The sequence below is a fragment of the Nyctereutes procyonoides genome, unplaced genomic scaffold (assembly GCF_905146905.1).
Source record: "Nyctereutes procyonoides isolate TBG_1078 unplaced genomic scaffold, NYPRO_anot_genome, whole genome shotgun sequence".
Taxonomy (NCBI): domain Eukaryota; kingdom Metazoa; phylum Chordata; class Mammalia; order Carnivora; family Canidae; genus Nyctereutes; species Nyctereutes procyonoides.
In genome coordinates this window covers 1,853,598-1,867,886 of record NW_026575022.1, presented here as the reverse complement: position 1 = coordinate 1,867,886, position 14,289 = coordinate 1,853,598, and the positions used below count along the sequence as shown (strand labels likewise).

The 14,289-nt window shown below is 42.1% G+C and overlaps 1 protein-coding gene across 1 annotated transcript in view; it reads right to left on the bottom strand.

Moving 5' to 3' along the window:
• Positions 1-3,904: 3,904 nt before the first annotated feature.
• NSUN3 (NOP2/Sun RNA methyltransferase 3) overlaps positions 3,905-14,289 on the bottom strand; it is a 53,763-nt gene continuing 43,378 nt past the window's right edge. Inside the window, exon 6 of the mRNA XM_055342282.1 lies at positions 3,905-4,430. Within this exon, the coding sequence (XP_055198257.1) occupies positions 4,169-4,430 (262 nt within the window). The 3' untranslated portion in view covers positions 3,905-4,168. The remainder of the gene's footprint in view (positions 4,431-14,289) is intronic.

Below are 14,289 nucleotides of genomic sequence, written 5' to 3'. Positions count from 1 at the left end.
GACCATTAACGTAATGTGATGTAATGCCAGGAGAAGGTGGTTTCCTGGTTATGCTAAGGTTGCTAATACCTCGTGTGTGCGGATGAGTGAACGAAGTCTTTCTCTCCATAGCTTAGTGATTAGAAGCTGGAACGAGCTCAGTCCCCTTTCCTGTCACCAATGCTAACCTCTCCTGACTTTGTCCTTTCCTGTTAATAGCTGCAATTGTACTCCTATTTGTTTTTAAGAATTAGTTAGAAACTGGGGCCTGTTGCTTATTTTTCAATAGGCTGTCTGTATGTTTTTAGTCTCTGTTGATTCTGCTAGGTCGTACAGTTATTTGTGTGTAATAGGCTCTTCCACTGCAATATGCAGCAGAAAATTCCTTCTGACAAGCCATAGCAAGCTTGATTGAGTCGTGACGTATGCCATCCAATAGCTTCCAGTGAGGCAGAACCTCCTTTTTCTAAGGCAGCATCTGCTTTTACTCAGTTTCTACGTGACTCTATGATCTCACATGATCAGGAAAATTACTGTCTTCATTTGTGATAAGCTACAGAAAGGTATGGAGTTAACATCTGAGTGAGCTAATTAAATTTTAAAGAGGTATATATGCTTTACCAGGCTTTCTTCCTCCTTAGATTTAGTGAAACCTACTTTTTAAAAATCTGAGCATTGAATTACAGGTCAATGTTTTTAACTTTTTTTTTTTTTAATTCTATTGTTTAGTCATTCCCTAAAGAGGATCCCAAATCAATTCTTGTTAAATTTTTATTTTATTTTAAATGTCACACAACAAGTAATATTAATACTCTTCTGTTAAGATAGTATTTCTGATTTTTTCCCATTGACTTTGCAGCCTGAAGCCATTCCAAATACTGACATTGCTTTTAATGTTTTCAGGACAGATGCTGTTAGGGCTTTGAGCACACAGTAGTACGTTATCAGCAGACATTAGTTAATTTGTGAACCTTCATCTGAGTATCCTTCAGGTACTCATGGGATCTGAGTGATATTATAACTCCAATGTCAGCCTGGAAGGTAACATCAGTAATGGGTACCATCTTTACTCACCCCCCAATGCAGCAATAAGGCAAGGAAAGGGAGATTGTAAAGCATTGATTTGAACCACACAAATGGGTTGTGCTGCTATATTTGTCCCCAAAGTCAAATCTACCTAACACATAATACAAGTCGTCCCATTCAATTGCATCAAAGGACTTCTCTGCATCTAATAAAACTGTTGCTATTGGTTCCGATTCTCTTTGTATTCCACAGGATTTGCATTAGCCTATGCAGATCATCTGATGCTTATCTTCCAGGTATAAAGCCTTCTTGGATGATGGTCTATTAGACTGGGGATTACTTTATTTAGTCATGTAGGAAGTGTTCTGGTTACCTATTATGTTACGCCTACTCACATTGTATGCAAGGATATTTCTCACAATATTGCTAAGGGAGTAACATGCAATCTTGAATATGAGGCTATATGGATACATATAATAGGATAAAGGACGGTAGGCCGCCTTGATTTCAAACCACAGATAATATCAAATGCTTTAAAAATTCAGTATAAACCATTTAAATGCATTATATTTATTCATAGTGTATTTCTGAAACTCGTGGCTATTCAGTGTGCTGAAGGCAGAGAGAAGTTAATGTGTTGGTAAGCAACCTAAATTCTTACAAAGCTATTTTGAAAGTAACTCAGTGCCACAGAAAGTAATATCAATTACTCCTTGCTTTTCAAATGACATTGCAAGGCTGCTCCAAATTTCGATTCTTCAGTTCAGCACCTGCGAAGAAAGGGAAGGCACAGAGCACCTCCATGGGAGATTTCTGGGTACTGCAACCCCAAGAAGTAGTCTAGAACACATTCTGAAATACTGCAGTTTTTTTACCCCTCAAGGATTGGTTTAACCCTTTGATCCTCTGTGACTAAAGAACTGCCTACAAGTGCAAAGATAACCTAGGACAAGGGAGGGCCAGTTGGCAACCTTGGGGGTTCCTATAATCTGCTTCTTCTGAGGCAGCATAGTATGGGGAGTGGGCCCTGGCCACTGCAGCTGGTTTTAGTCTTGGCTCTACTCTTTACTTACCAGTGTTGCCTGGCAAAGCTACAAACTGCACCGAGCTAGGCTATTCTCATTCACAAAAGGCAGGTATAATACTCCTTAAGCTGTTTTAAAGACCAAAAAAGGGGATCCCTGGGTGGCGCAGCGGTTTGGCGCCTGTCTTTGGCCCAGGGCGCGATCCTGGAGACCCGGGATCGAATCCCACGTCGGGCTCCCGGTGCATGGAGCCTGCTTCTCCCTCTGCCTGTGTCTCTGCCTCTCTCTCTCTCTCTCTCTCTCTCTCTCTCTCTGTGACTGTCATAAATAAATTAAAAAAAAAGACCAAAAAAATAACATATATATATATAAAGAACTTAATCAAATATTTAACGCTCCATAAATGCCAACTGTTTCATTATAATTAATATTAATAATAAAGTAAGTTAAATATGCACCTATATTTGCATTTTTCAGTAATCATAGGAACGTCAAATCCAAAGGCATACTGAGTATTCAGATTAGGCTTCATGGCCGCATGGGGGAAAAACAATGACATTCAGCAAAGTGCACTGGGAAAATTTACTTTGTGATTAACCTACACAGAATAAATACACTTTTAAACCTACAGTATCTGAAGACAAAGTTTTAAACTGAAAAAAACTAACAAGTACAAACTTAGTAAGTAAATATAATTTCCATTGTCTTTTATATTTTTTGTATGCATCCAGATTATTTCATTGAGTCCAAGAGATCTAGCCTTTTCTTCCCCAGCTATAAGAAACTGCTTATGTATGCTTGCAAATTAAAAAAAAAAAAAAAAAAAGAGTTCAGGAAAAAATAGTCTCTGGTTTAAATACGCAAAATATAGTAAACAAATTCAAAAGGATTCAGCTTCAGCAGAATTTTCTATTTCTACGGTCAGTTTATTCTTTTTTAAGTTAATTTTCAAATAGATAATTACCTATTGAAGTATACTGCATAATTTTTCTTAATAGTTGGAAAAGTATATTTGGCTCTAAGTGAAGCAATTTCCAGAGAAAACACATGATCCAAACCTGAAGCTAAAACCCTAAGTACATATACAGAAATGTACACAATATTCCCAAGACATAGGTAAACAGGGAGAGGCACTTAGCAAATGGTATTGGGTTTTGGTAACAGTGTAATCCCTGTCATTAGGCATCTCCCCCTTGTGCATTAATACGTGACATCATACTCTCATATAACATTTCATAACAGAGTGAAATAAAAAGCCCCTCCAGATTGCGACTGTAAGATAATCAGATTCTGTAGTGCTCATTATGACTGCAATTATGTAACAAAACTCTCCAAATATAGTTCAGTTATTGCAGTTATTAATCATTCTGGTTTTGTTACAAGTACTTGCTTTATAGCCTGCTGGAAAGACTCCATTATTCTACAAGCTGAATGTCGAAAGTCAAACTTGTGCATGTGAATCTGCTGTTCTAACAGCCTTTCAACATAATTTACCCTTTCAATTTGTATTTGTGAATACAAAAAAAGTGGAGAAAGAAAGCTGGTGTCAATAGAGTCACTGACCTTTGCAGTAAACAGAAGATAATCCTTAGTAGAAAACAACATGGCAAGTAAGAAACCTATTTTCTAGAACTAGAAATAGTGCCGCTTAAGAAGTTAGTCTAAGAATACTGATCGGTTCTTAAGGAAAAGGGTTGCGGGGGGGGGGGGGGTGTCTGAAAGTAATCTGTATATTTGATGAGAAAAATTATAAAAGGAACAGCCAAATGTGCATTTTTAAAGGTTCACAAGCACCAACATCATAAATTGAATGTATTCCTAAACATTATGCATAAAACCATATATTCTGATTAATTTAACTGCAAAATGCCAACTAAAAGACAGCAGATTTATTATACAGAACAAACACCATCTGCAACACCTGAAACCAGTGCTACAGGTACATTCTTAGGAAAAAAATACACCTGGAAAATTCTTAAGCCTAGGTTCTGAGATGCCAAGTATTAAATAAATAAGATTCCAAACAGACCGAGGGAAAATGACTTCATAATTATTTAAACGTTAACACATAGCCTAGAAAAATAAATATAATAATGCACTGACATGGCTTACGAAATGTTTATGACCAATTTTACAGTCTATGATTTCTTCAATTTGGCTATATACATTGGGCCCCAGGCTTTCCCCTTATCTGGAATCACCAGGAGTCCACATTCCTGGCCAGTGGGAGCAAACGTGAAGTCTTGGGAGCAAGTCCTTGCCATTTCCTTAATGTCCACAGGTATGATGTTACTGTAGGAGTTTAAAATTTCACTGATGACATCTTGATTTTCTGCCTTGGAAAGTGTGCATGTAGAGTACACAAGTAACCCTCCAGGGCGTAAGGCCTTGATTGCAGACCTGTGTGTGATCAGGAAAATGGAGAAGTCTGGTTAGATGCAGGAAAAGGACACTATGAGGTTAGAGAGCAAGGAAGTTTATACTTGACACTAACCGTACGGTGACTTGGACTGTAAGAACTCTGGGTGGTTTCTAGCTTTACAACCATTTCTTTCTAATGGATCCTTGGGTGACTCAAAAATGATAATCAGGTCAATCAACATGGGAAAAACAGAGAATGTGTTTGCTGGTTCTTTGTTTTGTTTTTTAAGGGTAAGAGGATAGAGGAAGACCATGATTAATGGGTTTGTCTTTGAATATACTGAGTGGTACTAATGAGTAGGTGAGAGAGAAAACATCAGAACTTCTTCAGGAACGGAGTTAGGATTTGGTGAGGGCTGAAGTCATCAGAGTAAGTAGGATTTCCCAGGAAATGAGCAAGAAAGTAAGTATTAAAGACAGACACTAAGCCAATACCTGTATTTAAAGGAAGATAAAACTTAGAAAGGAAATAAAAACGGTTTCGCCTGATTAAAGTGTAGCTTTGGGAAAAGACTGGAAAAAAAGGTTTTTTGTTTCTTGGTTTGGTTTCTTTGGGGTTTTTTAAGAGGAAAACTTGAATATATTTGTAAATGCAGATCCAGGAAAACAGTCCTAGGGCTTCAGACAGCAAATGTAGGAGTTGGCTTCAGAGGAGATGGGGCTCCAGCCCTTCATCTGAAACACATGGGGGCATGAACAGGGAACCAGGATGTTTTAAGGTAAAGAAAAGTTCAAGATAGAAAGCCTTGACAATAAGAGTAGATGGATGGCAGGAAGGTAATCTACCAAGAGAAAACTAGAGAGGTTGTAGTCCTGCTGCCGGGTGATCAACTCCAAGCAATCACCACTGGATTTAAGTGTACAAACAGCCCCATGTCTCACATCTGAATTTTGACAACCTGGAGAACGTGACAATAACGGAAGTTTACAGTGAAGATCCACACCATCAAAGTAAGTTCAGATTCTGTTCCCTGTGTTCAATTATTTACAAGACCGAAGACTCTTAATTCAAGACAAGCAAACTGATGACTAAGTTATCTTTCCTCAAACTTCCTTAGACACCCTGAAACATAAGGTAAAAAAAAAAAAAATATATATATATATATATATGTATGTGTATATATATATATATATATATATATGTACTGACAAGAGATTAAGATACGTTTGTGAAACATGATGTGCAGGTGAAGCAGCAACAGCAGGCGAAGAGAGTAGAGCAGGTCCGGACAACGGCCACAGGGGGCATAACGGACCCGGGGGCCCACAGAGTCTGGGGCCTGGAAAGGTCAGACGTCTTGTGATGAGAACAAAGACTGACAACAAGGGTACTATTCAGAGCACGTATGAGAAACCATGGACCCCACACTCCCATTTATGGCAGCCAGGTAAAAAGTTGGGAGGTTTTTATCCCTGAAAGTCGAATAAAGTATTCGAGAGACTTAAGGCGGCCAGCGTTGGTGTTTGCCCCTGAAACCAAAGACCTCCGCGCTCTTCCTTGAAGGGGGCATCGAAGTAACTGCCATCTCATCACTAAGTGATATCAGTAGGAGAAAGGATCCCACCCCTAAAATAAACCTAGTCTTTTATTGTCCCATTTGAAGAAGATGATTGCCAGGTAATTCTGGGTGAGAAATGCTTAAGCCATGTGAAGAGCAAGAGCAAAACTTTAAGAATGGCCTAGGAAGAAACTGAAAATTCAGAAGACAAGAGGCATAATAAGAAAGACTGACAAATGTGTAGCACCCCTAGAACAATGACAGAAGGCCATGGGGCAGGACCAAGCAGAGGGCTCTAGGGCTGGACATACGTCTATCAAAATAGGGAGTGTTTCGTAGAAGTGTTTAGAAGCTAAGATTGAAGAAATATTCCAAAATAGTAGAACAGATTGAAGATGAGACAAGTAGGATCAATCAAGTAGGTCCAGATTTTAATTAGTGGGAGTACTGGAAAGGTGAGACAGAGAACTGGAAGTGGGGGACACAAAATCCATGAAATAAGAGAATTTTCCAGAGATCAAAGGAGTGTTCAAGATGAAAGAACTCCTCAGGGGCTAGACCACTCGGTATCAGGTAGATACTAAAATACGACAACAACACTGCTCACCTTCAGGAAGCTAACATTCTAGCTGGGGAGACAGAGCATAAAACACAATATTTTTCTTTTTATAAAGGCAGCTTGCCTTTTTTTTAAGATTTTATTTATTTATTCATGAAAGACACACAGAGAGAAAGGCAGAGACGTACGCGGAGGGAGAAGTAGGCTCCAGACAGGGAGCCCGACGTGGGACTCAATCCTGAGACCACGGATCATGCCCTGAGCCAGGGGCAGGTACTCAACCGCTGAGCCACCCAGGCGTCCCCAAAAATAATAATACTGACAGTAACTCTGTCATGAGCTAAATTGTGTCTCCTCCCCACTCCCCACCCCCAAATTCATTTGCTGAAGACTTAGCCCCCAGTATTTCAGAGTCCAACTGTATTGGTAAATAGGATCCGTAAGGAGGTAATTAAGCCAAAATGAGGTGGGCGCTACCCCAACACAACTGGTGCTCTCCCAGAAGAGGCACCAGGGGAGCATGTGAAGACTCAGGGACAGGACGCAGGTCAGCCACCAGTCCTGCTCCCCGGGGCCTCTGCTTCTGACTGTGATCCTGCAGACCTGAGAAAGGAAACTCCCCCGGCCTAGGCTTTGCGGTCTACCGGAGTCTGCGGGAGCCCTGGAAACGGACACAGGGGCATGCACACAAAGGACAACTTGGCATGTGTGACCACACACACACACACACACACACACACACACACACACACACACACTATATGTATGTACGTGTGCTGGTGTATTTTTCCTCACCAGGCAATCCTCCAATTCTCTGAAAACACTGGCCGCCTGTGTAACGATTTAACTCCGTTCTCACCTATTCCCCTGAAGTTAGTGTCAGATCCCAAAGGTGAAGGGCTAAGCCCTACAAAGCTGCCCTTCAGATGCCAACGGGGGATCGAGGCCTCCAGTACTTCTGACCGATCTGCCATAAGTTAAGGGTACCCACAAGCCCCATGCTTGGGTTCAACAATTTGCTAGAATGGCTCTCAGAGCTCAGGCAAAGGGTTTACTCACTAGATTAGTGATTTATTATAAAAAAGATACAATTAAGGAACAGACAGAGGGAATGCATAAAGCAAAGTATGGGAAAAGGGGTGCAGACTTGCACATGGTTGATTCCCCTGACATCCTTAGAGGCTTTCCAAAGCCACTTCATTAACATAAAATAAAGTGTGGTTGAAAAAAGTCTGTTATCAATAACAAAAGTTGCTCCTTTCATATTAACAAAAACCAAATTTTATAACAAAAGGTGTTCTAATCCCTCTTATCACTTAGGAAATTACAAGGGTTTTAGGAGCTCTGGCCTGGATCCAGGAACAAAGACCAAATATAATTTTACAATATCATAGTTTAAATATTTAAATATTTATTTACTAATAGGTTAGTGAAGAAAATAAATCAAGATAACAGGACTAGGGACGCCTGGGGGGCTCTGTGTTTGAGCATCTGCCTTCCGCTCAGGACATGATCCCAGTCCCAGATCAAATCCCACATCGGGCTCCCAGCAGGGAGCCTGCTTCTCCCTCTGCCTGTGTCTCTGCCTCTCTCTGTGTCTCTCATGAATAAATAATTAAAATCTTTAAAAAAGAGAGAAAGAGAGAGAGAGAACAGGATTAGAAGAGTTTAGATGCTGGGGCAGGGGGTGGATCACAATTTTACACAGGGCAGTTAGACCAACATGACAATTCAGGACAAGACATCTGAACAAACCTGAGGAGCTAATAAGGAAGTAGCCCTGCAGATATCTGAGGAAAGAGCATTCCACACAAAAGGAACAGCCAGTGCAAAGGCCCCGAGGCATATTCAAGAAGAGAGGATCTAGTGCGGCTGCAGCAAGGTGAGCACGGGGGGCAGCAGAATGACATCAGAGTTAAGAGAGGGGGGTGTACGAGGTCTTATATTTACACTGAAAACTTCAGTCTTAAATGAATGAATGAAAACGACTGCATACTTAGATGCATTACTATCAAGCTTTACACCTTCAAGAACAAAAGACGCTAAAGCCTTCAGAAAGGAGAATGGGTCTGAGAAACAGACGGGAATCAATGGCATAGCTCACTCAAAGTGTTGGGAAAAAAGCAATTTAAGGTGGGTGCTATTTACTGTCAAATTGTCAAATAAATATATAGGAGAAATATAGAAACTCTCCCACATCCGAGGACTCAGAAGCGTTACCTCTAGCAAAATGAGGAGGTCAATCAAGAAAGGGGAGAAATGGGATACTGAAAGTGGTAAATGTATCGCAGGAAGGCAGTGGTGGGAGTGAGACGTGAACCTTCATGGGTTCACATTTGTGGACAGCCTGTGGGGGGAGTGTAAGGGACCCCAAAGCTGGCCACATGTCACACTACGGCAAAGGGTACTGGGGGATGTGAGCAAGGCACAGGACACAGGAGCACTATGCTGGGCCCTCTGGTACGCCCGATGTAATCCCCCGGGGCCTTACAAGCTCAACAGGGAGACACGAGAATCCGAGAAACAGGCGGTGACACAAGCTAAGGCAAGAGTGACAGGATCGCTGGTCACAGGCCGCAGCCTAGGAAGGAGCCGCTTGTGGAAGCCGGAGGACGTAAGGAAACAAGCCTCCTTCTGGGTCCCTCCACAAAGCACGGGGCTTAAACCACAGACACTTTTACTCCTCACAGCTCTGAAGGCTTAAGTCCAACATCAAGGAACCAGCAGAGTTGGTGTGTGCTCCCCAGTCAGTGAGGGGTCAGGGAGCTCACTGGGTCCCTTTGCGAGGGCTCTGTCCTCATAATTTCATCACCCCCAAAGGCCCCCACCTAAAACCACCACTTTTGCAATTAGGATTTTAATATACACATTTTGGGAGGACACAAACATCCGGTCCACGGCATCCACCTGGACCAGAGCGAGCGGCAGCTCTTTCAGGACCTTGATCTCGAACTCAGAACCTTCCAGGACCTTGATCTCGAACTCAGAACCTCAGAAGTGCGACATAATAAACATGCACTACTTTAGGGCACCAAATGTAATCTGTTGTAGCAACAACAGGAAATTAATACATACCTCGTGATAGCTTTTTAATTTTTTTTTTATAGCTAACATACTAAGGCATCAAAAGATTTTGCTAAAATTGTGTAAGTTACAGCTACACTTGGTTTGGATCATTTTCTGACTATAGCAATAGGTGTAAGATTTTCCTTAAAAAGCTGAGATTAGGGGATCCCTGGGTGGCTCAGCGGTTTGGCGCCTGCCTTTGGCCCAGGGCGCCATCCTGAAGTCCTGGGATCGGGTCCTGCGTCGGGCTCCTGGCGTGGAGCCTGCTTCTCCCTCCTCCTGTGTCTTTGCCTCTCTCTCTCTCTATGTCTATCATAAATAAATAAATAAATAAATCTTTAAAAAAAAAAAAAGCTGAGATTACCGTGTACGGGGATCTATACAGTTCAAATCCAGGTTTTTTTAAACTCCTGCTAAAAGGACTTATTTTGCTCCTACTTCCACAATCAGCAAAGCCAATGCCTAACCAAATAAGTATGATTCCCTCCTATTACAGTTACACAGAAGTACACAGAAACCTCATCATTTACAAACAATACGTTCCTGGCTTGATGGAAATTTAAATTAATTTCTACAACGTTGGCTAATTCTCCTGGTTTGTTTTCATTCCAACATTCATGATTTATGTTTCCAAAATTAGGTTCGTATAACTTAACTGGTCACATTAGTTTCTAAACAAGAAGACTCTGCGTAACCACACCAAAGCTTTTTTACAAATTACATTAATCTCAACATCCCAGGGCAAAATGTTAGGAATTCCTGTCAAATGGTCATTGCTGTTGAGCTGCTGCTGATTGTTGTTTTAATACCATTTTTTGTCCTCGTGCTTGGAGTAGTTATAGATTTCAAAAATACCATGATTTTGGGATCCCTGGGTGGCGCAGCGGTTTAGCTCCTGCCTTTGGCCCAGGGCGCGATCCTGGAGACCCGGGATCGAATCCCGCGTCGGGCTCCCGGTGCATGGGGCCTGCTTCTCCCTCTGCCTGTGTCTCTGCCTCTCTCTCTCTCTCTCTCTGTGTGTGACTATCATAAAAAAAAAAAAAAAAAAACAAAACACATGATTTTGTATTCAAAGCTCAAGGAAAACAGGCAATGTAGGGAAAAGAAGGAAAAAAAAAAAAAAAACCCCAGGGTTCAAACAGCCAAGAATTACTAGAAAGTATTAAGATATCTTCATAATTAGCTCTATCAATACAGATCATGGTTTCTTCACCTTTGACACATAAATGGCAATGGGTACTTAATTTTAGTTCAGGCTAGAGTAATTTAAGTATTCTATAACCAGATTAACTCAATGATTAAAAAATCAATACTTCTGGTATTGGCATTCCAATACATTAAAATATAATTTAGTATGTGTTTTCCAAAATACTAAGTGAAAATTAACACATTTCTAAAATACCAGTACGTAAACATGCACCACGTTGCCGACGACAGCAGCGTCTAGGGTAAGGCATCATGCATACTTTGAAACAACCAATGAGAACCAATAATCATGATTTCCTCCAAATCATAAAAAGACTGAAGACTGTGTGTGCACTTTCAGAACAGTCAGGAGGGTGTGCGAAGGGTGTGACGCTTCAGGAAGAAGTGATTACAGTCAGAATAGAAGAAGATCCCGTTTAGTAGGTCTTAACAAGCCCAGTAAAAAATTTAAAATTCCGACGGGGGGTGGGGCGGGGTGGGGTGGGGAAGGGGGGACAACACCTTAGAAGTCAGGAAGGCTTGAAGAATACACGTAAGGTGTCAACCTGTGGTCACGACCATATAAAACCTCCGTCAGGCGTAGAGAAGCAAAACAAGTCGCGCTGGGTCTGGGGTCTGGGGTCTGGGGGAGGAGGGCAAGACGCGTCCTCTCCACGCTGGTGGAAATTTCTGCACTGCGCAAAATCCCTTTTTTTTTTCTTTTTAAATAGTAGGAAGGAAAACTAAAGGAGTAAGCAGCAGCCCCTGGGCAGGCGCATCCCTGCTGGTGTGCGGGCTGCGGCGGGCGGTGCCCCCGACGGGCTCCCGGGCCGGGCGGGCGTTGTCACCTGCTGCACAGTGACACTGGCCACACGCGTGGCACGCGCCGAGCTGTGCGGGGGCCAGCAGGGTCTCCTACCGATGGGGTGCGGGGGACCCCGCTGGGTCCCTCGGGAATAAATAAGATCATAAACAAAAACAAAACCGATGCCCGCGAGACGGCTGCAGAGCTTTGTGACGGTCCGGGCCGGCGGACGGCGGCGGCCACGCCAGAGGTGGGGCAGGGCGCTCGGGGAGGTCAGGGCTGACCCGACACCTCACGCCGCAGCGCCCCGAGCAGGCCCGGGCAGGTCCGAGCAGGCCGGAGCCTGCCACCCGGGCCCCCCGCCGCCGCGCCGCCCGCCCCATCACTTCCCATCCGCCTGACCTGCCGGGTGCTCGGGCTTCAGCCCGCTCCAATCCGGAAGGAGACGGGCCTCACCCCCGGGGCGGGGCAGCGCTCGGGCGGCGGAGGCCCTGACCTGAGCGCCCCCGACATCTCCCCGACGTGTCCCCGACGTGTCCCCGACGTGTCCCCGGTCTCCCCGCGTCGCTGGCCGCCTTGCACGGGGCCGTGGAATAGGCTGAAACGCACGCACTTTGGGCTTGAACCACCCGGTTAATGAGGCAGCTAAAAACAAAATAAAACCTACTCTAAAAAAAAAAGACACCACTAAATGGAATAAAAGGTGAAACTGAATTTTCCCATCTTCAAGCAGAAAAACCCGGTCGATGTTCGGCAGGTCACGGAGCACACCTGAATGATGGTCCGGGTCTACCATCTCTTGCGGGCCTCTCCGAAATCCGAAAGCTCTGCAAGCTACAGTTTTGTTCTTTTTCTCCTTAAGTCTATGGCAGACCCATTTGGCCTCAAAATCTGACCTGAATTGATGTGAGGCTATTTATGGTTAAGACTTAGCCCATGTGATGTACTATTCAGAGGCTCCGTTGAAAGCATATTAATGTTTGATGACAGGGTGGCTGCCTCAAACCTTACTGGGGGAAATGGGTGACGTATTGTACCAAATATCTACTACATGACCTTTTTAAAATCCAGAAACAGAAAAATCAGAATTTGGAAACCTATCTGGCCTCAAAGATTTTGGATAAGATTTTTGGCTTGTAATCTAGATTCAAATGAGTTACAATGCAAAGCTACATAAAGTATCTTCCGACGCATTTCTACATGATAAACCAGCCACAGAGCTGACTGATGAAAGCTTAATTTAATTACTTTTGAAAGTAAACCTTTAAATCTTAACTTTAAAAGGCACCAGATAGGTAAATCTGCAGTCTATTCGCAGGAATCTGTCAGTGTTTTCCTACTCTAATACAGAGTAAGCAAAAACACTGAACTGTTGTGCGTCCTCTCAAGATACCAAGGGTTCCTCTTCCCCCCAAAAGTGTTTTGATTTGTATGTTGGCATTTTTAATTTTATTTATTTTCTATTTTTTAAAGAACACGTTGTACAATCAATAATAAAGCTCTTTTCTCAGTTTGTCATTTTGTTCAGGGCTTTTCACTGAATTTCTCCATCCTTCAAAGATCTGCTTAAAGAAAAATAGAGAATTAAGCTCCAAGAAACATTTAAGGTACTGGCTTAGAAATAAGATGAGAAGATGGTGCGTTCCCAGCACAAGAAGGGAGACCACCAAGGTGGTCCACAAGGTGGACCAAGGTGGTTTCCAGACTGGTCCACATAGTCTTCAAGAAGTAAAGTATGATGGCCGAGGGGGAAAAAAAAAGATTACCTGACCTTCATAACTTGAAGAAAAATAGTATTATTACCTTTAATGAAAGCATAAGTTCAATGACCTTAAGACGCTAAAAAAAGAAAAGAAAAAAAAAACAAACTAAAACATCTTGGACAGTTCCAAAGTGAAGGTATTTCAAACTTTACCGAAACTGAAAACATGATGCAGGGTGCCCTGTCATTCCTAAGGTAAATAAATCTCCAAATCTCAGAAAATGTCATTTAAATAGCTACTAAAACAACCTAATATATTTTTAAAATATTAAGTTCCATTTTTCTGGCCATTCTTCTGGTCTTTGATTAGAAATCTGGCATTCTGTTGAGAGGGTCAGTGTTAATTAGATCACTAAATTTAACTGTTTTCTGCATTTAAAAAAGACTGAACCAAACTGCAGAAGAAAACAATCAGCACAGCAATACTGCCATCTTTTGACCGAAACAGAAAAGTGATCCTTTCCCCCTTTAATTCCTCATGACGGGCTACCAGGAGATAAACAACATCTTCCTGTGTTTCCCTTGCAACATGTCTGAAGTGACAGTCACTGTCCCTCCTTCAACAATTTTCTGGTGTAGAAGTAAAGCGATCACTGATGTCTGTGTATTTTGAAAAATTAGGATTACGGCGAAGCATTACCGCGATTAATGTATTTATTTTTCATCTTTCCTCAAGTGCCTTCTATCAGCATTAAAGAATTAAGGCTATAGCTCCTTTTTTTTTTTCACATGTAAATATGGGGAGGCAATCAAGTGAGATATACTTAAGGATCCCTTTATTGCCACATTATCCTCAGTCTTGTTCCCTTTGTCTTAGAAACTCTAGTATTATTATTTTTTTCTTAAACCGGGTAAGACTGTAGTAATTTTAAAAATTTAAAATGGGCATAGGAGTATCAATCCTGCAACTGGTCCCTCTTATAACCATTTAATATTCAATTAGTATTTCAGAGATTCTGTAT